A 22,838-nucleotide genomic window follows, 5' to 3' on the forward strand; every position below is an offset into this window, starting at 1 on the left:
TACGCTAGTGAAATAAGAGACATAGAAAGGAATTGGACACTGAGAAAGATCAATGGTAGAGTAGAGATAAGAAGATCCATTCATGGAAAGAAGCAAGAGGAGATATCTTGGGCACAGAAAAGATGGAGAAAGGCAGAAAGGGATTCTTCAAATTTAAAGTTAAGAAAAAGGTGGACTGTGTCCCCTACTGAAACAGGGATTGTTAACTCCAAGTAAAGAAAAGAACTAGCTATAGCAGATGACGTACATGCAGAAATAAGATAGTGGAGAAACAGATATGGGTTGGAAAGAGGCATCAGAATCTAAGATGCATAGGAGGGATCATGAGGGAAGGCCAGAGCTTTGGGAGGGGGAGTTAGGTAGAAGAATAATGGAGATGAGGGTCAAAAAATGATAGGGCACTATGAAGGAGCATCTCTGAAAATCCTCGTTACCCAGCTTTGGACAGGCATCTAGCCTGGTCTGCCTGAAAAGTTAGACATGCAGATAGCTCTGTGGGCAGGACCTCTGAGAACAGGTGCAGTAGGTCCAAAGGAGAACAGACATGTCCCGGGTTTCAGGAGAAGGCAGCTCCTGACACATCTCTGTCTTGAATATGAATGAATCCAGCATGTGAATGCTGAAGTTAACTGTGATTAATTCTGAAGGGAAGCAGTTTATGCAGATGTTCCTTGTGCACTATGAATAAAAGGACATAAAGAATAGAGATGTGAATCGTGTGATCGATCGTCTTAACGATCAATTTCGGCTGGGAGGGGGAGGGAATCGGATCGTCGCAGTTTGGGTTTTTTAAATATCGTGTAAATCGTGTAAATCGAAAACCGGCACACTAAAACATCCCTAAAATAAATCCCCCACCCTCCCGAACCCCCCCAAAATGCCTTAAATTACCTGGGGTCCAGTGGGGGGGAGGGCGGGAAAACCGGCACACTAAAACAACCCTAAAACCCACCCCGACCCTTTAAAATAAATCCCCCACACTCCCAAACCCCCCCAAAATGCCTTAAATTACCTGGGGTCCAGAGGAAGGGTCCCAGTGTGATCTTTTACTCTCGGACCTCTGACCTCCGTGCTCTGTAGAAACAAAATGGCGCCGGCGCTACCTTTGCCCTGTGGGCAAAGGTAGCGCCGGTGCCATTTTGTTTTTTTTGTCCCCCGACGGCAGGAGCGTAGGAGATCGCTCCCGGACCCACAGGGACTTTTGGCCAGCTTGGGGGGCCTCCTGACCCCCACAAGACTTGCCAAAAGTCCAGCGGGGGTCCGGAACAACCTCCTGCAGTCGAATCGTGTTGCCTTACGGCCGGCGCCATTTTGCGCAAAATGGCGCAGGCCGTACGGCAACACGATTCGACTGCAGGAGGTCGTTCCGGACCCCCGCTGGACTTTTGGCAAGTCTTGTGGGGGTCAGGAGGCCCCCCCCAAGCTGGCCAAAAGTCCCTGGGGATCCAGCGGGGGTCCGGAATGACCTCCTGCAGTCGAATCGTTTTTCCATATGGAAAAACGATTCGCGGTAGGAGATTGTTCCGGACCCCCGCTGGACTTTTGGCAAGTCTTGTGGTGGTCAGGAGGCCCCCCCAAGCTGGCCAAAAGTCCCTGCGGGTCCGGGAGCGATCTCCTACGCTCCTGCCATCGGGGGACAAAAAAACCAAAATGGCGCCGGCGCTACCTTTGCCCTGTCATATGACAGGGCAAAGGTAGCGCCGGCGCCATTTTGTTTCTACAGACCACGGAGGTCCGAGGTCCGAGAGTAAAAGATCACACCGGGACCCTTCCTCTGGACCCCAGGTAATTTAAGGCATTTTGGGGGGATTCGGGAGGGTGGGGGATTTATTTTAAAGGGTCGGGCTGGGTTTTAGGGTTGTTTTAGTGTGCCGGTTTTTCCGCCCTCCCCTTCCCCTCCCCCTTCCCTCGATTTACGATTTTTTAACGATAAATCGGGGGAATTGTTATTGTATCGCGGCTCTAATGATTTTTGACGATTTAAAATATATCGGACGATATTTTAAATCGTCAAAAAACGATTCACATCCCTTATAAAGAAAGCCTTCACACTCATTATTGTGCCACAGGCACAAAGTGGGCTCTGGGATATATTGATATATATTATTCTTTTAGATTGAGAAATATTTTAGGAATTTTTTTTCTTTTTCACAGTATTCTTACTTGTTATGTCAATAGTGATGTCTTGGCAGTGCAAAATGCTGCTTTTATGGTTTACATAGTAGATATAACTCAATATTTTCTGACTTAGTTGCATTTGTGTTATAAACATAATTTTAAAACCACCAAGGAGCTCCCTTTCCTGTGTGAACTCAATATTCACGCAACTCCTGATTTCCTAAAGAGAATGTGTTTTAGGCAGCCTGAAAGAGCAAATACTGCAATTTTCCTGGAAAACAGCGATTAGTCTAAAAAACAAAACAAATAATAGGTTTTTGCCACAGCTTTTGACTCTGTCAAAATGTCCAGAATTCTCAGTGGCCAGAGCCGTTATGTACATTGATCAGGATCCCTTTTCACAGTCCAGAGGAGAGGTGAGGAGAGAGCATTTGCTCTGAGTAGTGTTCTCCTCTGCCAAGCCTGGATGGACATAGTAGAAGATTTCAGTCACCACAGAGCCAGGGATCTCCTCTGAGAATTTTCATGGACTGTCATGTGCTTTTCATGCATTGCCCAGGATGTTCTTTATTTTGGCCTTCAAATACATCTAATGCAGGTTTTCAGGGAAAACATATCACTTGCCCACAAATCCCCTTAGCCACTGGTTTGTTTAAGGTCACAGTCTACTACCTTTTGTTTACAATTAGGGCTTAGCAAGGTTTTAAACTCCATTTCTTTCCCTTCTGATTGCCTTCCTGTATATATGAAGGCTTTGACACCTTGTCTGCAGAAGATGAAAAAGGCTACCCTTTACTACTAGACCATCCTGAGTGTTCAAGGTGAACTGTCAGTCAAAGATGACGCCTCAAATATGGATTGTATCATGCAGCTGCAGTTTTCAATCTCTGATTAAAGAATCTGAATCTAAACGTGTGAATTCTGACAGAAAGGCTCCCCTGGTGATGAGTAGACTTTCTTTCTTATCCTAACTGAGTCTTAGCGAGATGTCCATCATTCATTCTGTTTTTTCAGTCTAGGTTCATTCACTTGCTGTTATTACTTCTACCTCCCTTTTCCCTATTTTTATAAAGGGGACATTTGTGTTACTGTGTACCAGATGTCTTTAAAAGTCAAATAAATTGCATCAACCTTATAGAGTAAATTTTTAATAGGATACCTAACTTCAAAAGTGCATGCTTACTTCTCAGCCCATACAAACTGAGCAGGTTTTCAAAGTATGTACATTCAAGTTGAAGATTTTGTTATGCAACTAAAAATGCACAGTGTTGGACAATAGCATAAAGTATGCATGTTAGCAGGATATCACTATGCATGTACATTGTTGTGCCTTAAATGTGCATGAATAGCTTTCAACCACACCCCTGAAATATCCTCCACCCCCACCCTGAATGCCTGCTTTTTACATGTGTTATGAATTTTAATGTGCCCCTACAGGGACAGGGAGTGTGAATGTATGAATGAATGAGGTATATGTTTTTAGGGGGAATATTTAAGTGATTGTGTATTGGGGATATAGTTGTATATTCCATGTGTCTGTTGTGTCATATGGCAAAGGGTTCTACAGTGCGTCTAAAGTATTGCTATGCATTTAATGATGTAATAATGAAGTAATATTTAATAAAGGAATATGTATTTAAGAAATGTTATGGTGAATGATATTGACTGTATGAAAAAAATATGCAGGATCCCTTATTTGTTGTGATATACCCCCTTCTGGCAGCCAGGCATCAGGAGGCCCTCATCTCAGGGCTATCATGTTAAGCATCCAGGATAATGAGGGTCATTGGAGGGATCCTGGAACATTATGCTATGCTGTTTGGTAACTGGGCCACCAAGACTTCAAAGGCATCCATGGGCCAGCTCTGACACAACATAGCCCAGGGCATCTTCAGGTGCAGCGGAATCCAATGAACTGGGGAGCAGGTGACCCACAGGTACCGGAACATCAAGACGCAGCTGAAAGCCAAGGTGGTCACCAGAAATAAATATATGCTGCAGACCGGAAGAGGAGCCCCTTATCCTATCATCCTCACTCCCATGGAGGAGCATCTTGTGGAAAGGCTGGGACCGGATGGCTTTGAGGGTATGGTTGAGTGTCTGAGTACCATGTGAGCCACAGCTGGTAAGTTCACTTCACCTGTAAATAGGCATGCAGCAACAGGTGTATACATCATTTGGCATAAGATGCTCACAATGCTAAGAAGCAGAGTGCACCTCTGTTGCCAAATAAAAAAAGATACTTGCTGCCATTGGTACTTATGTCTTATGATTTGTTTCCACAGCTCTCACCCAGGAAGTTCCAGGGACCAGCCAGGAAGCCTCAGGGACCAGCAGTGTAGCGGTCCTTTTGCACAGGTCCTTCCTGACGCATGCCCAGAACCAGGTGAATGAGGAGGAGGAGCTGCAGCAGCAGCCACAGGCTCAAGAGCCATTGTAGATGCTGCAACCCCTGGGTTCATCCAGCCATTCAATTTGTTTCTCAACCTCTCTGGCTTCATGCAGGAACAGAGCCTTGAATGGGAACCTATAGAATCATCAGAACCTCGAGCTAGAACACCACAGCTCCAGCTTGAAGCATCTTGTACTTGACAGGAACAGCCAAGAAGCCTGGACATGCCACCTTTAGAGGCCCAAATTCCTGCAATCCACACCACCATCACAGCACCAGTACCAGTCCCAGCACTAGCAACAACATCCCCACCACCAACAGAAGAGTCTATGTAGGAGCAGCTGGACCAGCTGGAAAGGAGGCATGGGGTACACATATGGCCAGAGCTAGTACGCCTCCAGAGGGCTGTCAAACAGCAGAACCAGATCCTGTGAGATCAGACTGCCATAAACACACTGAATGTTACAATGCTGGCCACAGCAGTCAATAGCATGACGAGTGTGCAAAGGATGCCCGAATCTTCCCCAGCAACACTGGAGTCCACACCTTGCAGTATTCCCCGGGCTGACAGATGCCTGAGGGATAGGCCCCCAAAAGAGATGCCCCCTCCCCCCAAGTGGCAAGCCACAACATGGCAAAGGGCCTTAAAGGACCAAATGTTGTGGCATTGAATGCCAAATAAGAAGAGTTGTACCAACAATCCTAGGAGGGTCCTCCTAGGATTGCTGGCACAGGAGAGTTCCTGTGCCAGCTGGATGGAAGAAGCCTGCTGTGCCTATCCTCACTACAATGCTCCTGTGTCAGCATACAGAAGGGATAGTCTACTGTCAACCATTGTTGTCCAGCAGCCTGACTCTAAAGCCCTCCTTGATGTGACCTCCAATCATGGTCCAGCTACTGTCTTTTCTCATTATGTCTCATCCCCTGCTCCAGATGCTGGTGTCTCATCTCAGCTCATGCTGCGGCTGTTGCCTCCATGCTGCTGTGTCTTCTCCTGGTCCTCTTGCCTCCATGCTGCTGTCTTCTCCTGGGCCTCCTGCCTCCATACTGCTGTGTCTTCTCCTGGGCCTCCTGCCTCCATGCTGCTGTGTCTTCTCCTGGGCCTCCTGTCTCCATACTGCTGAGTCTTCTCCTGGGCATCCTGCCTCCATGCTGCTGTGTCTTCTCCTAGTCCTGCTGCCTCCATGCTGCGCTCTTTGGTCCTGGTCCTGCTACCTTCACTTGAACTCTGCTGTCTTGGTCCTTAGGCTGTCCCCTTGAGTGCACTCTTTCAACATGGACTATCTGGGGTCTTTTCCTAGCCATCACATAGCAAGGCTGCTATCAACAACATTAGCTATTGGGGGTGCCACTTCCACTTTCTATGGTCCTTGTTGTAATCATGGTTGTGCCAAAAGGATAAGATGCTAACCCTGTACATGTAATGAAACCAATTCAATGTTATGAACAAGTCAACACAGAATTTGCTGTGCATATAATTTACAATGTTTTGTGTTGTTTGCTATCTTGCCCTTACAGATTGTAATTACCTCCTGCGTACCTGGCCACCACGTCAAGGATGTGCATTTATGCATCATAGAACACTTGCACATTGATGGAGTGAAAGACCTTTCTGTTCTGGTATATCTCCTCCCTGTCATGGGGAGGAATAATGGCCACATGAGTGCAGTCGATAGCTCCCAGAATATTGGAAAAGTTTGCAAAGGCATAAAAGCCTGTCCTCAAGCCAATCAAGTCCTGCCTATCTCAACAAAATGCTATGTAGCGATTAATACAGTCAGAGATTGCTATGATGACCTGGTCCAGACATTGTGAAAAAGTGGTATGGGACATTCCTCCCATGACCCCTTCTGTTATTTGGAAGGAGCCAGCTGCCATGAAATGCAGAGTGGCCAACAGTTTGGTGAGACTAGGCACAGTGTGGGACCTTTCTATGACCGGATCCAAATCCTCTTGGATTTCTTCATATAATTCCAGGATATCCCGAGAGCTGAGGCGATACCTGCAAACCACATAGTCCTCTAGCATGCCCAATAAGGAAGTTCATGGAGGAAAGATGCACTCCCTATATCTCCATTGCTGTGGCCACCTGCGTGCCCGTCGCTGCCCTCAGCCCATGAACCTGCAGGGTCATGGTTCTGCCTGTGGTGCAGGGACTTCCCTAGGAGGGCTTGGAACTGGCCTTGCCTGTTCTTGAGGTTGTTGTTGCTCCTCTTGTTCTCACCTGCAGTGAGCCTCCTGAAGCATCCAGTATCCCCAACAATTAAACTTGCCACAAACATTATGGGGCAGATTTTCAAAGGGGTACACTCGTAAGATACACGCGTACCCCCTGAAAACCTGCCCCAAGCTCCCCCGGCACGCGCCGAGCCTATATTGCATAGGCTGCCGGCACGCGCAAAGCCCCGGGACGCGCGTAAGTCCCAATGCTTTCCTGGGGGGGGGCATGTTGTGGCTGACACACCATCAGGGGCATGTCGGGGGGGGGGGGCGTGTCATGGCTGGCGCATCATTGGGGGCATTCTGGAGGCATGGCCCCGGCCTCTGGACCAGCCCCCGGACCGGACCATGGCGTGCCGGCAGCCGGCCCAGCGTGCGCAAGTTACGCCTGCCTCGGGCAGGCGTAACTTACGCAATAAAGGTAGGGGGGGAATTAGTTAGGGCCGGGGGGGTGGGCTAGTTAGAGGAAGGGAGGGGAAGATGTGGTGGGGTGGAAGGAAAGTTCCCTCTGAGGCCGCTTCGATTTCAGAGCGGCCTCGGAGGGAATGGAGGCAGGCTGCGCAGCTCGGCGCACACAGGCTGCCGATTTTGGGCAGCCTTGTGCACACCAACCCCAGATTTTAAAGGATACGTGCGTATCTATTAAAATCCAGCTTACTTTTGTTTGCGCCTGGTGCGCGAACAAAAGTACGCACGGGCGTACTTTTATGAAATCTACCCCAATGGCTTTAGGAAGCTAAACCAGGTAAAAACAGGTGTTTTTATTGGGACAGGAAGGCCTGGTAGGTGTGTCCGTTATAATTCCTCTATTAATCGTGCACAATAATCACTGCAAAAATACCTGTGATTTGCGATATCGGCCACATCAGTGCGATAAATAGTTTTTTCACCGTACAACAAAAAAAGTGTAGTGATTTCTGGTGTTAAATCCTGCGATAGTGTGTGTTACTCTATCACATGCCGCACTAACAGACCCTTATTTCCATTTACTCCACCCAAACACGTCCCACCCAAATACTCTATGTTTAATTTGCATACGCATTTTGCATTTGCATTATTTTTCGTGCGCGTTACAGAGTTATTGCGTGCGATAAGAACATAAGAAATTGCCGTGCTGGGTCAGACCAAGGGTCCATCAAGCCCAACATCCTGTTTCCAACAGAGGCCAAACCAGGCCACAAGAACCTGGCAATTACCCAAACACTAAGAAGATCCCATGCCACTGATGCAATTAATAGCAGTGGCTATTCCCTAAGTAAACTTGATTAATAGCCATTAATGGACTTCTCCTCCAAGAACTTATCCAAACCTTTTTTGAACCCAGCTTTTTTGAACCCTAACACGAAATGATAAATGACCCAGTTTGTTAGTTGGCAAATTCCCCCTCCTCATTTGGAGTAAAAATTATATTTGTTTAAAAATTTTATTATGCTTTCTACCTGATCTAGAAGTTAGAATTGATCCATGTCCCTCTATGTGTCTGTATAAAAATACCTGCTTCTTGTATACCAACATATTTTTAACTCTATTTTAATTTTTTTTTAATCAATTTGCAAGAAATTGCATAGTGATTGTTTTTGAAGGATGGTGATTTGAGACTAATCATTTTTCAAAAACTAACAATAAAATAATGTGGGTTAGTGTTGTTAGCTTAAAATGTAACTCTGTCATCACTACCATCAGCAGTAAAGTGAACTACACCATAGAAAGGAGAAAATCTGTTAGAAAATGGACGCAAGATAGTATAATAAGTAGTATGGTAGTGTAAAGATATTTCTGACAAAGAGACCAATATACCAAGTGTGCTGAGTTTTACATAGAGGTTGTGACTTTCCATGGGTAAGTTTTCTACTAGGACTCACATGGAAATAAGCCTGGTATAAAAACTAAAGCGCCAAAATGTCTTATGGACAGTTTTGCAATAAAATAACTAACTCTTTGAGATGTAGTTATCTTTTCAGGAAACAACGGACTTTGAATATCTTTGAAGGCATATTTTAGCACTGCAAACATTTAATGAGCAGCTTTGCATGATTTTGCATTGCAGCAGCTTATTAACTTGAAATTCACACAACAGTTTGCAAGAGTAAATTTACATGCATAAGTTTACTACTTGCAAAGTCTGCGTTACGTTACAAGAGAACTCTGCTCTTTATGCACTCAAGTTTTCATTTTTACATGTGAAATGGGCTCTGGAAAATTCGGCACAACTAAATCAATCGCAATGTTTACTAGAAAACAAATTTAAGTATTCCCTATTATAGATTAAGTAAATTATCTTGATTTTCCCTCAAAAAGATATAAGTGAAGAAGCTAGTATCCTCAGATTCCTCTTCGCAAATCATATGCCATTCAGAGAGAAAATTCCCACTGTGAAAATTATTTCATTTATTATGTAAATATTTTCATCCAGAAAACAATTGAATGGTACATTTGGATTATGGCTTCACTCTTTTTTCAGTACTTTGGGCTTGCTGTCTTCAACGGCTTTTTTCCCATGTTGTGTCAATGGGAAAAATGCTCAGCACATAGTGCCCTTATTGTTTTCAGTACGGGCCTGTTTCACTAAGGGGTAGATTTTTAAAGTTACGCGTGGGCGTAGATGTATTCGCGCAACCTGGCACGAACAAATCTATGCCCGATTTTATAACATGTGCCCGCTGCCGCGCGCACATGTTATAAAATCCAGGGTCGGCGCACATAGGGGGGTGCACAATTGTGCAAAATGCGCGCGCCCAGCCAAGCAGCCTGCCTCTGTTCTCTCCGAGGCCACTTTTTTTTCCAGTCCCCCCACCTTCTCCTACCTAACACACCTCCCAGCCATAACTAAATCCCCCCCTACCTTTGTTAAGAAGTTATGCCTGCCCGTGGCAGGCATAACTTGCGCGCGCTGGCAGGCTGCCGGCGACCCATTCCCCGGCCCGGGGGCTGGTTCGGAGGCCTCGGCCACGCCCCCAGAATGCCCCCAGGCTTGCACCACACCCACGTCCCCGCCCCCAGAATGCCCCCAAATGTCATGCCGCCCCCGACACACCCCCCAAGCAAAGCCCCGGGACTTATACACGTCCCAGGGCTTTGTGCGCGCCGGCGGCCTATGCAACATAGGCACGCTGGCGCGCAGGGCTTTTAAAATCTGCCCCTAAACTTTTTTCCCCCATAAACACAGAATGGAGAATAGTGAATTAAGCCCTAAGTCTGCTTTCACACGTTTCATTGTAGTAAGAATTAAAAACCTGTCTATTATGCACAAATCAAATAAAAGAAGATACTTTTGTGTGCAGATTTCTACTTGCTTTGATTGGAATTCTATTTCTTTTTACTGAACAGAAGCAGATTACTTCTTAAGTAAGCTGTTTAATTTATGACTCTCTACCATAAGTACAAATAAAATGAAGAGCTCGTGGAAATATAAAATCAGCTCTCTGCTTTTATGAACTGCTTGAATTTCCTGAACCATATTGATATCATAGTCATTTTTTTAGTTACTTGATATGAAAAATTAATCCTGATAATGCCTTTCAATTCCTCAACTACTATTCACTGTTTCCTGGGATGAATTATAGAGAACACGGATGAAGAGATTTCAGCTGCAGATTAGTTTAGAGATAAAGCAGAAGTCTTTTGAGGGTTATTCTATAATGGCCCTTTTTCTTTTCCTTTGGGCTATGCTAATGCTTTAATATCCTGAGAATAAAGTTAATAAAAAAAAACATTGTCTCAAGCAGTTGCTTTATGCAATCCTTCGGAAATGCATTAATTATTGTTTTTCTTTTTAATTATATGAGATAAGAGGTCAAGCAAGTCCCATGGAGAGCCGATCATATCATGTGTATAAATCTAATGGAAACCTTAATGATTTCAATTGTTGTCTATTTGTTTTACAGAACAAGAAGAGTGTGTTAATTGCACAGATGAATGCAGAGTTCTCGGTCATTCTGACAGGTGCTGGATGCCACAGTTCCCGACAGCCAACCAGGCAGAAAATGCAGATTATCGCACAAATCTCTTTGTACCCACAGTTGAGACTAATGTTGAGACTGAGACATATGAAACTGTGAATCCCACTGGGAAAAAGACATTTTGTACATTTGGAAAAGACAAAAGAGAGCACACAATTCTCATTGCCAATGTTAAACCTTATTTAAAAGCCAAGCGTGCCCTGAGTCCTCTTCTTCAAGAGATTCCCTCAGCTTCAAACAGCCCAACCAAGACATGCATTGAGGCTTGCACCTCAACAAAAGGACCTTTGGATGTTTGTGAAGTAAAATCAGGCTCATTAGCTGAAACAAGCAACCAGTACTTATCAACTGACAGTCAGTACCTGTCACCCAGTAAACAGTCAAAAGACCCTCAATACATTGCATCAGATCAGATGACTCGGGTGTTTGCAGATGGCCATTCCAGAGTGAGTCGAGATTCAAGTGAGATGGACTCTGTTCTTGCACAGTTAGACCACTCAAACCGAGATTTAGGCCGAGAGTCAGTAGATGCAGAGGAAGTTGTGAGAGAAATTGACAAGCTTTTGCAAGACTGCCGAGGAAGTGACCCTGTGGCTGTGAGAAAGTAAAAAAAAGAAAGAAAGAAAGGCTAAGCATTTGCTGCCTCTTCTGTTCATTCAACAAATTATGCTCCCTGGTTATAAGAATTTTACAGGGATGGAAGAAGACCAATGCTGCTTTAAGGCTTTTAGTGAACATCTGAAGTGCCCACAATATATTCTTTTCACTGCTGTTTATTTTTCACAGATAACAATGGTTTTATTTGACCAAAATTACATTAGGATGGATGTCAAGTACTTTAAAGAAGGTGACATTTTGACAATCCAGTTGGAAGCTGAGTGGAAGTACTTATGATGTTGTAAGATGTCCTCTGTAGTTGATGCTGACTTAACTGTTTACTTGTAAAACCCAATGAAAAACAGGGTTGAATACTTTCTGTGGTGGATTTCTAACGATCATCACAGGCTTCTACTGAAAGTCCTTCATGATCTTGCAGTAGTCCTAGCTACACCAAACATCAGCACTCATTTGTGGTAAACATTTCTGTATAAAGTTACCTGCCACACACACAAAAAAGAAACATTCCAGATCATTCATCAATAAAACATATCCTGGTCACATAGTAGCACCTCATGTCATATTAAAAGTTAACTGTAAGATGCTATAGTACATTGTGTCCTGCACCTACATAAGCTAATTCACTTTATATATTAAAAGAAAGGTCTTAATGCCTATTTAGCATTTTAGTGTCCTACAAATATAAATATGTATTCAGTACTTTTTAAGCCTGAACTAGAATGCAGGCCAAGAAATGATTGCCATTTAAAGGTAATATTTAAAAATGTAACATTATTAACACTTTTTTAATTCCTTTGTGGACACTAAAATAGCTCAGGAAACTTAAAATGTCCTAAACATCAACACAAATTACATTACCATTTAAATGTGCAAATGTAAGAAGATTTAATGTGTTTACATCAAAATGACATATTTTTTATTGATTTATTGCAGATTCCATGCATATGAGCCAAAATTGTTGAGTGTATAAGAGCTATATTGTGTATTTTATTAAATTAATATATAGTTGTGTTGCAAAAAAAATATTTGGGCTTATATTGTAAATGGCAAGTGTTGCCTCAGTAGATGTCAAACTCTATGAGTTTTTTTTTCTTTCCTGCTTCCCTTTCCCTGTGGAGTGTCAGGAAGCAGTGCCTCAGAGCAGAGTCTCTTGTTTAATGTATGATCCACCAACTACTGCAGTGCATAATCTGTTCAAAATGTGCTTGAGGAAGCTGATAGAGCCAACTGAACGGGCATCAGTCATGGTTATGTGCAAGACCTCACAGACGCTCCCATCGCATCCCATGCTTAATAACACAAATTACTCTTGAGCTGGTTCTTACTGTCTCTTATGTTTTCTGGCCAATGTAGCTGACAGTGTGTAGGAGTTATCACACTCTTGGTTGCATTTATCGATGATGTTAATATTTCAAAACATGTACTGTCATACAGTTCATAAAGCAGAAAAGTGCTTCAGCTCGAGAGGCAACATTTCTTCTGGTTCTTGAGAGTGCACTTCACATATTATAGTTTGGAGTCTGCTTCTTATGGGGTGAACTTTCAAACCAGTCAGCCCTGTTTCCATTCCCTTCTTTAGCACCCCATATTTTTTGATAAATATAACAGTGTTTTCAATATAAACGAGGTTCTAGTAGGCATACAGGTCCTGGAGAAAACTGGGGGTCTTAGTAGGTTATCATTTAAAAAAAATAAAACAACAAAAAATATATTGTAGTATGCGCACTTTAAATGTCTGAAAAAGGGACCTGTGGTAAACTTGAAAGCTCAGGTACTACAACATCTTTTTTGTAGGGCATTCTAAGGTATCGCAACTGAGTATGACTCCAGCTGAAATTAAGAGTTTGTTTACTTTTAATTGCCAAAAATAAACTAGCACAAGCACAAAGTTAGGAAAACCACGGCAAACAGCCTTTTCTTTTCAAATATTTTTAGGTAACTCTATGACAATGCACCGAGAGAGACTGCGACAATGTTGAACAGTACAGGGGGAAAACTATGGCGTTGATCCGAGCCCAAATTAAGCTAAGTCCCTATGAGTTTATGAAAAGCTTTCTGAATTTAAACTCAGGTTTTCAATTTCAAATTTCATGCAGCTGCACTCAAAAGTACAGTCTAGCCTTTGTAGAAATGATGTCAAATAGGTCCTCATTAGGATGCCTAACCTACTCTTCAGAAAGACTAGCCAGTCTAAGAACTGTCTCTGTTTCTTGGAAGTACCCGCTTTAAATAAACTGTATGCTTGGTTTCCACAGCACAGAATACTTAATATCATCACAAGAGATCTTGTACAGACTCTGCCAGGCCACCAATCACGTTTGGGACACTTTATGTATCAGAAATGCGTTGTCTCTGTGCTCTACAATGTTACTTTTCCCAGGAGGCCCGAGGCGGGTTTTTCTTGATAGCTGATATTCCATAAAAAGTGGCTTCCATTATTATTATTAGCCAAACACTGTATTTATAAGGCACTTTATATGCCAAGAAGACCATAACCAGTAAATCGGCATACCCAAGGAACAGATGCTGGTAGATTTTTAAATGCTTTTAATTCTGAGAAACCAGCCTTACAATCCGTTGCCTTTGACTGAAAGCACCAAAAGATAATATTAGTAAAAGCTATGTTAGTAGAAAAGAAATTTGCCTTCAGACTTTCTCTCAGTAGTGATTTACTAGCAGTATCTGTTCAGCAATGTATCCATATTTAGTGTGGATTACTTAGCATTAGTAATTTAGTGTCTGAAGTAACTTAGCATTCAGAAGTCAGCTTTGTAGCTGAATTCACAGAATTTTGCTTTCATTTCATTTGACAACTACATTATGTTACAGATATTTGGCTTCTTGCTTCAGAGAAGGATAATACAGGCTGCTGCTGCTGCAGTTCGATGACCAAAAAAAGGCATTTTCAGGGCTATAACAAATGTGCTGGTTGTATGTTAAATAAGAATATAACCACACAATGTTTATTCAATCAAGTAATCATAAAGCTATTTCCACTACAGTGTACAGAGCGTTTGCCCATGTCTTATATAAAGAAAGATACACTTAAACACCATTGAATGGCACTTCTAAGTCTGAAAAACAAGAACAGTTCTTCATAAAATATAAGTGGATTTGTGGATACAACAAAAAGGCAGACATCTCATATGGAATGGCAGAAAAGAAAATTCTATTCTATTGATTTATAAACTAAGTTACATTACTGCTAAATGTTAAACACTGACTATGTACAACATAATTAACATAAAAATGTCGAGGCCAATGCATTATACTCCTAATGTAATGACAGAGAAAAGATTATTTTTTAAGTTGGAAAAGATTCCCTTCCTACAATGAAATCATTCAGCCTCATTCTATTTGTCAGTATTGCCCACTTAAATATGTACACACATAAATATGCACACTTCAACATTATTCATCTACACAGCCATTCAAAACTTTGAGTTCAGATAACCATTTTGCAGTACTTTCTACTTAACTGATTTGGAGAAGACATTTCGTGAGTTAGGGTATGATTACAAAAATAAAACAAATTACTAGCAATGAAGCATGTTACTTTTTAAAAATTAAAATTGGCTTTCGTGTTCTTTATTGGAGAAACAATTCTTAAAAACAAGTAATCTAAATCTGGCGTTATATGCACCCACTTATTGTTTTCTAATTACATTTTTTTGACATTAGATAGGATTTTTTCAGTGCACTAATTCAAAAGGGAGTTTTAGCTATCAAGATTTGTTGATTTGAAGCACAATTGAATGAAACCTGATGAAGGTCTTGACATTCCTGGCCCCATTGGTCCACAGGTTGGCAATTCACATTTATCAGCCCCCTGTCACCCCCTAAGGCTCAGAGCTGCATTAAGTGATTGGTGAACAAAACAAAAAGCAGCATACATTGTATGGATTATCTCAACCGCTCTTGTTTAATGGCTGTGTTTAATGTGATCTATCTGGAAAATGAGGACTACGAATAAAAAGCAATTACTAATGGTGTTGCCTGCTCTTGCATTCATTAACACAAAAGAAATGTGTTAAACACTGCATACCACAGGGAGCCAGATAGTAATTACTTAGGAATGCAACTTGTGGCAATGTCACTGTTACAACTAGTTGTCACTTTGCCAAAAAAAGATGACATTTCTTGCAGCATTTATTAGAAATATTGAAAACTTCTCAACAGGGAGCTGGTAAAAGAATCAGGAAGCTGGGCACCTTGTTCTTTCAGACTTGCACAATAGAGGCCTATTTGCTGGTCATTATTTGTTCACAAGAGTTTAGGGCAGGTTGGCTTTGTATAGGACATTGGAGTGAACTTACAAAGAATTCTATGAAAAAGAAGCTGTCCTTTTCTAAAGGTTTCCATTATCATTAAAAAAAAAAAAAAAGTCATGAGAAGCTTTGCAGAATGAAAAACAACACAATAGGTCTTGATGTAAGAAAAAAGAAGAGTTGTGTCAGTGTCCTAGGTATAGCTGAAAGTCAGCTCATTATGAATTCGGTGTATAGTCATAAACAAAGTGACAGAGAGCTAGACAAAAAAAATACCATCATGAGCCTTAAAAACTATATATGATGACAATATATTGCCAGTTAGCCAAAAATGGGACTAATGTACTAAAAGAGTTTTCCCTTCTGAGGAATTTTCTATCTGCCCATATTGGTGAAAAGTCTGCTGGTACTTTTTACAGCAGAGTTCCTGTCCATTTTCCAAGGGAAAGTATCTCATCAGAACTACCCACCTATATTTATACCTTCTAATGCTTACATTGGAAGGGTAACTTTCAAAACTGCTTGAGTACACCCACATGCACCTGTATTTGGACACACGGTAAGTTACTATAGTATTTTATAAATGCACATTTCCGATATGAACAAAAAGAGAATAGATGCCTTGATCTTTTCCAAATATTTATTAGAGACGTATTCATAACAATGCCCAACTCAGGCTGAGTTTCGCGGCTCAACAGCCGCTGCCTCAGGGGCTTTGACAATCAAGAATCTCAGATGAATTACAATGGTATGAAATTATCGAAAGAAGGTAACTGTGAACCAGTGCTGTAAAATAGCTAGCAAATCGCTGTCACTAAATCCGGCAGGATTTACGCACGCAGGGCTTTTAAAATCTACCCCATAGCTTGCAAATATATGTGCCTATAAGAACCCCTACCCTTCTCCGCTGCAAATACACATAGAAGACCAATGTGCCTCCTTTTGCCTGCATATCAAGCAAACAATTTTTAAAAAGCCCATTTCCCTGAGTAAAGCAAAGTAAAAATGACCTTCCCTATGGCTTTGTACATAGGCCCTAATATGTTTATATTTTGGAGACATTATCATGAATTCAACATGGGCCGATTTTGTGCAAGCAACGCTTTTAAAATCTACCTGTAAGTACCCCAGATCTAGAGAAATGAATAGCAGGCCCCTACATTTTATGAGCTTTAAAGTTGGGTGAATTTTCAGTCATAGTAACAGAAATCATGGCAGAAAAGGACTAATTGGTCCATCCAGAATGCCCAGCAAGCTTCTTATGGTAGTATCTATCATGCCATGCAGGTTACTCTATGTTTCATGTTTCCATGCAGTTATCTCCACGCCTTATGATAACCCATAGAAATGTACTACTAGCAATATTTTTACTGGGTGATGAGTCGTTTTGAAAATTCAGACAGTTCTGCTTGACATGCTTTGCTTCTGGACTTGGCCATAGAATCAGTCCTATGTTTTTTTTCTCTTATGTCTGCACATCAGTTTTCCAGACCATAAAAGTCAGGGTCCTTGTTGGTTGCTGTCTGAATCCAAATTCCACTTTTCCTCTTGCTGTTGAAGCAGAGAGCAATGTAGGAGTTGCATAAAAATATCAAGGTTTATGGGTTAAAGGTAGTAACAGCTGCACCAGCAAGTTACCCCCATGCTTATCTGTTCTCCAGACTGTAAAAGTCAGGGCTCTCGGTTGCTGTCTAAAGACAATTCCCCTTTTCCCCTGCTGTTGAAGCAGAGAGCAACATTGGAGATGCATCAAAAGTATCAAGGTTCATTGGTTAAGGGTAGTAACCACCATACCTTTAGGGTCATGTGTTTGACTGAAAATAGGCCTAGATTAATCATTTTGCTATATTTATAGCAAGCCTAATGCCCGCATTAAAAAAGGGGGCATGGCTAGGCAAATTTCCCACTACGCATAGGTATTTACCGCAAATTGCGATCGCAGTCCACGTTATTATCGCAATTTGTGGTACCAGTGGAAAAAAGTAGGAGAGAGAGAGCGAGAGACTCAGTATTAGGAAAATGGGTGGGTTTACTATTTATATCACTGTTAAGGGGGGACCTTTAAAACTGGGGTGAGGTGTCAGGCTGGGGATGAGATGTCAGGGTGGGGAAGCTTATGGGGCAGATTCAAATACACCATTAAATGTACAAACAGCATAGTAGACACTTGTGAAGACTGAGTGTCATTCAGAGCGCTGAGAGTTGAAAGAAAAATAGATTTGTACATTGTACTCTTAAGAGTTAAGCCCTTATGGCAAAATGATGAATGACCGTGTTAGGTGCCTAAATTTAGGAGCTAAGTTTTTTTGGGTTTTTTTTTTTTAATGTTTAGTGAAACTGAGCTTTTTAAGGTATCTTTTATTAATTTTCTCTTGTCATAAAAGTTGAAATTTAAAGAAGAAGGAGGTAGGGATCTAGACATCCACATTGAACACAATCTGAAAGTAGTAGAATATCAAAAGACTAAACTCAGAGGTTAATACACTAGATTGTTGCTGTGTTAAGATACATTAACTTGAGATAATGGTGATTAGGCCCCAACAGAAATAATTAGAGGTATGGTAAATAATGTCTGCTTTGCTGCATTAATGCGGTAGGATATTTTAGAAAATCAGCTTCTTAATAAAATCAAGTTGCTATTCTATATTCTCCTTCTATAGCAGTAGCCCACTTTCATTTTGGTTTTATATCAGCAATGAAGATGGACATTAGAGGTTCAATATCTTTCAAATGGACATAGCAAGTACAGTAAGTGAACTGTTTTCAGGCAAGTTATTTTATATAGAGAGAGTTATAAAAGTCACAATACCCACTAAATAATTTTTGATGTATTTAAATATCCCTTTTTTTGATGAGCTGGAATTTCAGACACATTGAAGACTTTACAGTGCAAGTATTCCAACATTTTGTGTAAGTATGTGGGTTCTTTTTTGGGGGGAGGCTGTTGTGGACACTTGTTTTATTTTTTTGTTTCTTTTATTTCATACATTTTGGTTTTGTTTGTTAATTGTATTTGGTGCTGCTGGGACTTTAAGTATTTTTTTTTTTTTTTTTTGCTGTTTATAGATCATATTCGTGGTCCTGCTTTTTCTTTGAGTTTCTGCCAAAATTACCCCTGAGCAACTCTTTTCCGGATGAAACATGTTTCATGCTGGGACTGAATTTGATTAAGAGAGGATCAGTGCTGCTTGCATTGGAAAATATTTTACAACAGATGTAGCCTTTGCATTGACTGCACGTTTATTATTAGTTTTTCAATTATTTTTCATGGTTGCACACTTTCATATTTTTCTAATGGACAGTTTTAAAATTTGTAGAATTAAAACAAAATTGGTGGAAGATGATTATTTGCCAAATTTAAGCCTAGATTCATCATTTTGCTATAAATTTCGCATGAATAGTGCCCATGATAAAAAGAAAAGGGGGGTGGGGGGGCATGGTTAGGGTAATTTTGAGTTACTGTAATGTGTGCTATTTTAGCACTTTGCAATGCATAGGTATTTTACTACAATGTGTGCTAAATGTATCACACCCATGATATTTTGACTTCACAAGTTGCAAGAGAGAGAGACACTTTATAAGGTTCTCATATTAGTCAACTATTTATACCTAACTCGAGGTGAGGTTTTGGTGGTGGTCTAGGATTTGGGGGACAGTTTTACATGCACAGATGTATGGACAGCACAGTTAACAGCAGAGAAGCTTTGATGTGATTTGGAGCTAGGATAGGTACACAAAGATGAGATTTCTACAATGTACTCTCGCCGTAGCTTGATACACTCTCTACCTGGGTGCTGTTCATACATATGACTGTGTATGTAAAACTGGCCCCCAAACCCTAGACCACCACCACCAAAACCTCACCTCAAGTTACTAGATGACCCTCCTATAGTGGTATAAATAGAAGACAAATTTGTGTGCCACCCCAGTCTCTTTCTCTCCCTCACTTTCTCTCCCCTCTCCCTCCCCAAAATGCACAGCTTAACACTAGGAAAAAAGGTGTAGTTATTTCTGGCATTAAAACGTGCATTTATGCTATCACACTCAACGTTAAACACCCCTAATTTTCATAAACCCTGTCCAAACTCCTCCTCTTTGAGAAAATTTGCATAACCATTACGAGATGCAAAGAATAACGCATGCATTATTGTGGACATTAGGGTGCTAACACTCTAATGCATTTTGATGAATGACCCTGATAGTGCTTAGAAATAGAACTCAAGTTCAATTAATGCACTGATTTGCACTTGTATGAAACACCATGTAGAGAAATAATCTTGGCTAATAACTTTTCTTTTTGTATTTATTAGGGGTGTGCATTCGTTTGCAAGGTATTGGCAATCCACAATGTATAGGGCCATATTTGTTATATTCGTTGTGTCGTGAAATGTATTGCGATTTCCCATGAATACAACAAATCTTCACCAAATTATTCGGCCATCTAAAGGACAAATTTAAACGAAACCCCCACCCTCCTAACCCCCCCCCCCCCCCCAATACTTGCCAAAACTCCCTGGTGGTCCAGCGGGGATCCGGGAGCCATCTACTGCACACACGCCATCAGCTGCCGGTATTCAAAATGGCGCCGATAGCCTTTGCCCTTATTATGTCACAGGGGCTACCGGTGCCATTGGTCGGCCCCTGTCACATGGTAGGAGCAATGGATGGCCAGCATCATCTTGTGCTCCTACCATGTGACAGGGGTTGTAGTTAATTAAATTTTAGCCGGGAAACAAATAAGAATGGAACGCATGAACAGATCGGGGACCCCCCTTGCCAAATGCAATGTATATGCCCCCCCCCCCCCGACGAATACAAATACCGAATGTAATGTATGCGGTCCCTCTGCACATCCCTTGTATTTATTAAGAGGGCAATTTCAAAACCCACAGACGATATGCAGGTTCTTGTATGCCCATCTATTTTACACCTTCTTTATATCAGATGCAAAATACAGATGGTAATAAACATGCTACACTGTTACTTGAAGATCTGCACTGATAGCCAGTTTTATGTAGAGTAAAATTTAAAATTATATTTCTCATTTTTAATAGTTTACATAGCTGGCATCCGCATTACTGAGCTCACTTGCTTTGTCTCTGTAATCCATGAAGATCACTTTGATCATTTCAGCAAGACCATTTGAGGATTCCTTCCCCTACTAAGATCAAATTAGAAATAGTAGGTGGACCACTTTTGTATATCAGGCCCCCTCTTTGTGGAACATCCTACCCCTAGAAATTTGATAAGATACAAACTATGGGGTTCATTTATCAAAATGCTATAAGGTGTTTTTGCATGTGAAAAGTGATTTTAATGCTTGCGATAGCACCATGACATATGGTGTGATGCAAATCTGGAAAGAGAGAGAGAGAGAGAATGAACCTAGTCATTATGCCCTCACCCTGGATAGGTATTTATATCTCTATGGGAGGCCCACTTATTAACTCGAGGTGAGGTTTAGGTATTAGTGTAGGGGTTTAGGGGCCACTTTGACATTAAAAGTGAGATGTACGAACATAACAGTGCTCTCTTGTGAAGATTTGATGACATTCGGAGTGAGGAATCTCACTCAAAGATGAGATTTGTGCAAGGTTCTCTCAACCTAGCTTGATGGACTCTCTACCTGGGTAACATCAAGCTAGGTTGAGAGAACATTGCACAAATCCCATCTTTGAGTGAGTTTCCTCACTCCGAATGTCATCAAATCTTCACAAGAGAGCACTGCTTTGTTCGTACGTCTCACTTTGAATGTCAAAGTGGCCCCTAACCCCTACACTAATACCTAAACCTCACCTCGAGTTATGAGGTGGGCCTCCCATAGAGATATAAATACCTATCTAGGGTGAGGGCATTATGGCTAGGTTTTCTCTCTCTCTCTCTCTCACAATAAAACACATCCCTTTTTCTATCACATGCGGTATTTAGTGCATTTTGATAAATCCAGGCCTATGTCCATTTTAGGGCAAGAATACCTAGCTTTTTATAATAGCCAAAAATCTAGGAAGATCTAGATCAAACCCTTTTTTAGGCTAGTTAGTTTGATTGTTAAGATAAGGATTGAATTTTCTAATTTTATTTTATTTTATTTAACTTAGGATTTAACTTTATTTATGGGTTAATTGTCTATAATTTGTAAATGAAACTTTGCATGTAAAAATGTATTGTTTGTATAATTATCTATTATGAATGTTTTAGCTCATCAACCACTTTGATTTACACAAGTTAAGTGGTATATTAAATCAATAAACTAAACTAAACTGTCCCTGACCATAGGACCCTACCCGGCATGAGCAAAAGCATAGCATGTGCATGGAGCTGGTTTTAAGGAGCCTTATCTAATAGAGATGTGAATCGTGTCCTCGATCGTCTTAACAATCGATTTTGGCTGGGAGGGGGAGGGAATCGTATTGTTGCCGTTTGGGTGTGTAAACTATCGTGAAAAATCGTTAAAATCGTGAGCCGGCACACTAAACCCCCCTAAAACCCACCCCGACCCTTTAAATTAAATCCCCCACCCTCCCGAACCCCCCCCCCAAATGCTTTAAATTACCTGGGGATCCGGCGGTGGTCCAGAACGGCAGCGGTCCGGAACGGTCCCCTCAATAGAATCGTGTTGTCTTCAGCCGGCGCCATTTTTCAAAATGGCCGCCGCAAAATGGCGGCGGCCATAGACAAAAACGATTCAACGGAGGAGGTCGTTCCGGACCCCCGCTGGACTTTTGGCAAGTCTTGTGGGGGTCAGGAGGCCCCCCCAAGCTGGCCAAAAGTTTCCTGGGAGTCCAGCGGGGTTCCGGGAGCGATTTCTTGCCGCGAATCGTTTTCGTACGGAAAATGGCGCCGACAGGAGATCGACTGCAGGAGGTCGTTCAGCGGGGGTTCCGGACCGCCGCTGAACGACCTCCTGCACTCGATCTCCTGCCGGCGCCATTTTCCGTACGAAAACGATTTGCGGCAAGAAATCGCTCCCGGAACCCCGCTGGACTCCCAGGAAACTTTTGGCCAGCTTGGGGGGGCCTCCTGACCCCCACAAGACTTGCCAAAAGTCCAGCAGGGGTCTGGAACAACCTCCTCCGTCGAATCGTTTTTGTCTATGGCCGCCGCCATTTTGCGGCGGCCATTTTGAAAAATGGCGCCGGCTGAAGACAACACGATTCTATTGAGGGGGCCGTTCCGGACCGCCGCTGTTCTGGACCACCGCCGGATCCCCAGGTAATTTAAAGCATTGGGGGGGGGGGTTCGGGAGGGTGGGGGATTTAATTT

At 42.0% G+C, this 22,838-nt stretch overlaps 1 protein-coding gene across 3 annotated transcripts in view; it reads left to right on the forward strand.

Annotated features, from left to right (window-relative positions):
* PCDH17 (protocadherin 17) overlaps positions 1–15,280 on the forward strand; it is a 346,826-nt gene extending 331,546 nt beyond the window's left edge. For all 3 annotated transcript variants that reach the window (XM_029602986.1, XM_029602987.1, XM_029602988.1), the window contains exon 4: positions 10,615–15,280. In XM_029602986.1, the coding sequence (XP_029458846.1) occupies positions 10,615–11,297 (683 nt within the window). In that variant the 3' untranslated portion in view covers positions 11,298–15,280. The remainder of the gene's footprint in view (positions 1–10,614) is intronic.
* The last annotated feature ends 7,558 nt before the right edge of the window (positions 15,281–22,838 follow it).

This window comes from Rhinatrema bivittatum, chromosome 5, assembly GCF_901001135.1.
Source record: "Rhinatrema bivittatum chromosome 5, aRhiBiv1.1, whole genome shotgun sequence".
NCBI classification, from domain to species: Eukaryota; Metazoa; Chordata; class Amphibia; order Gymnophiona; family Rhinatrematidae; genus Rhinatrema; species Rhinatrema bivittatum.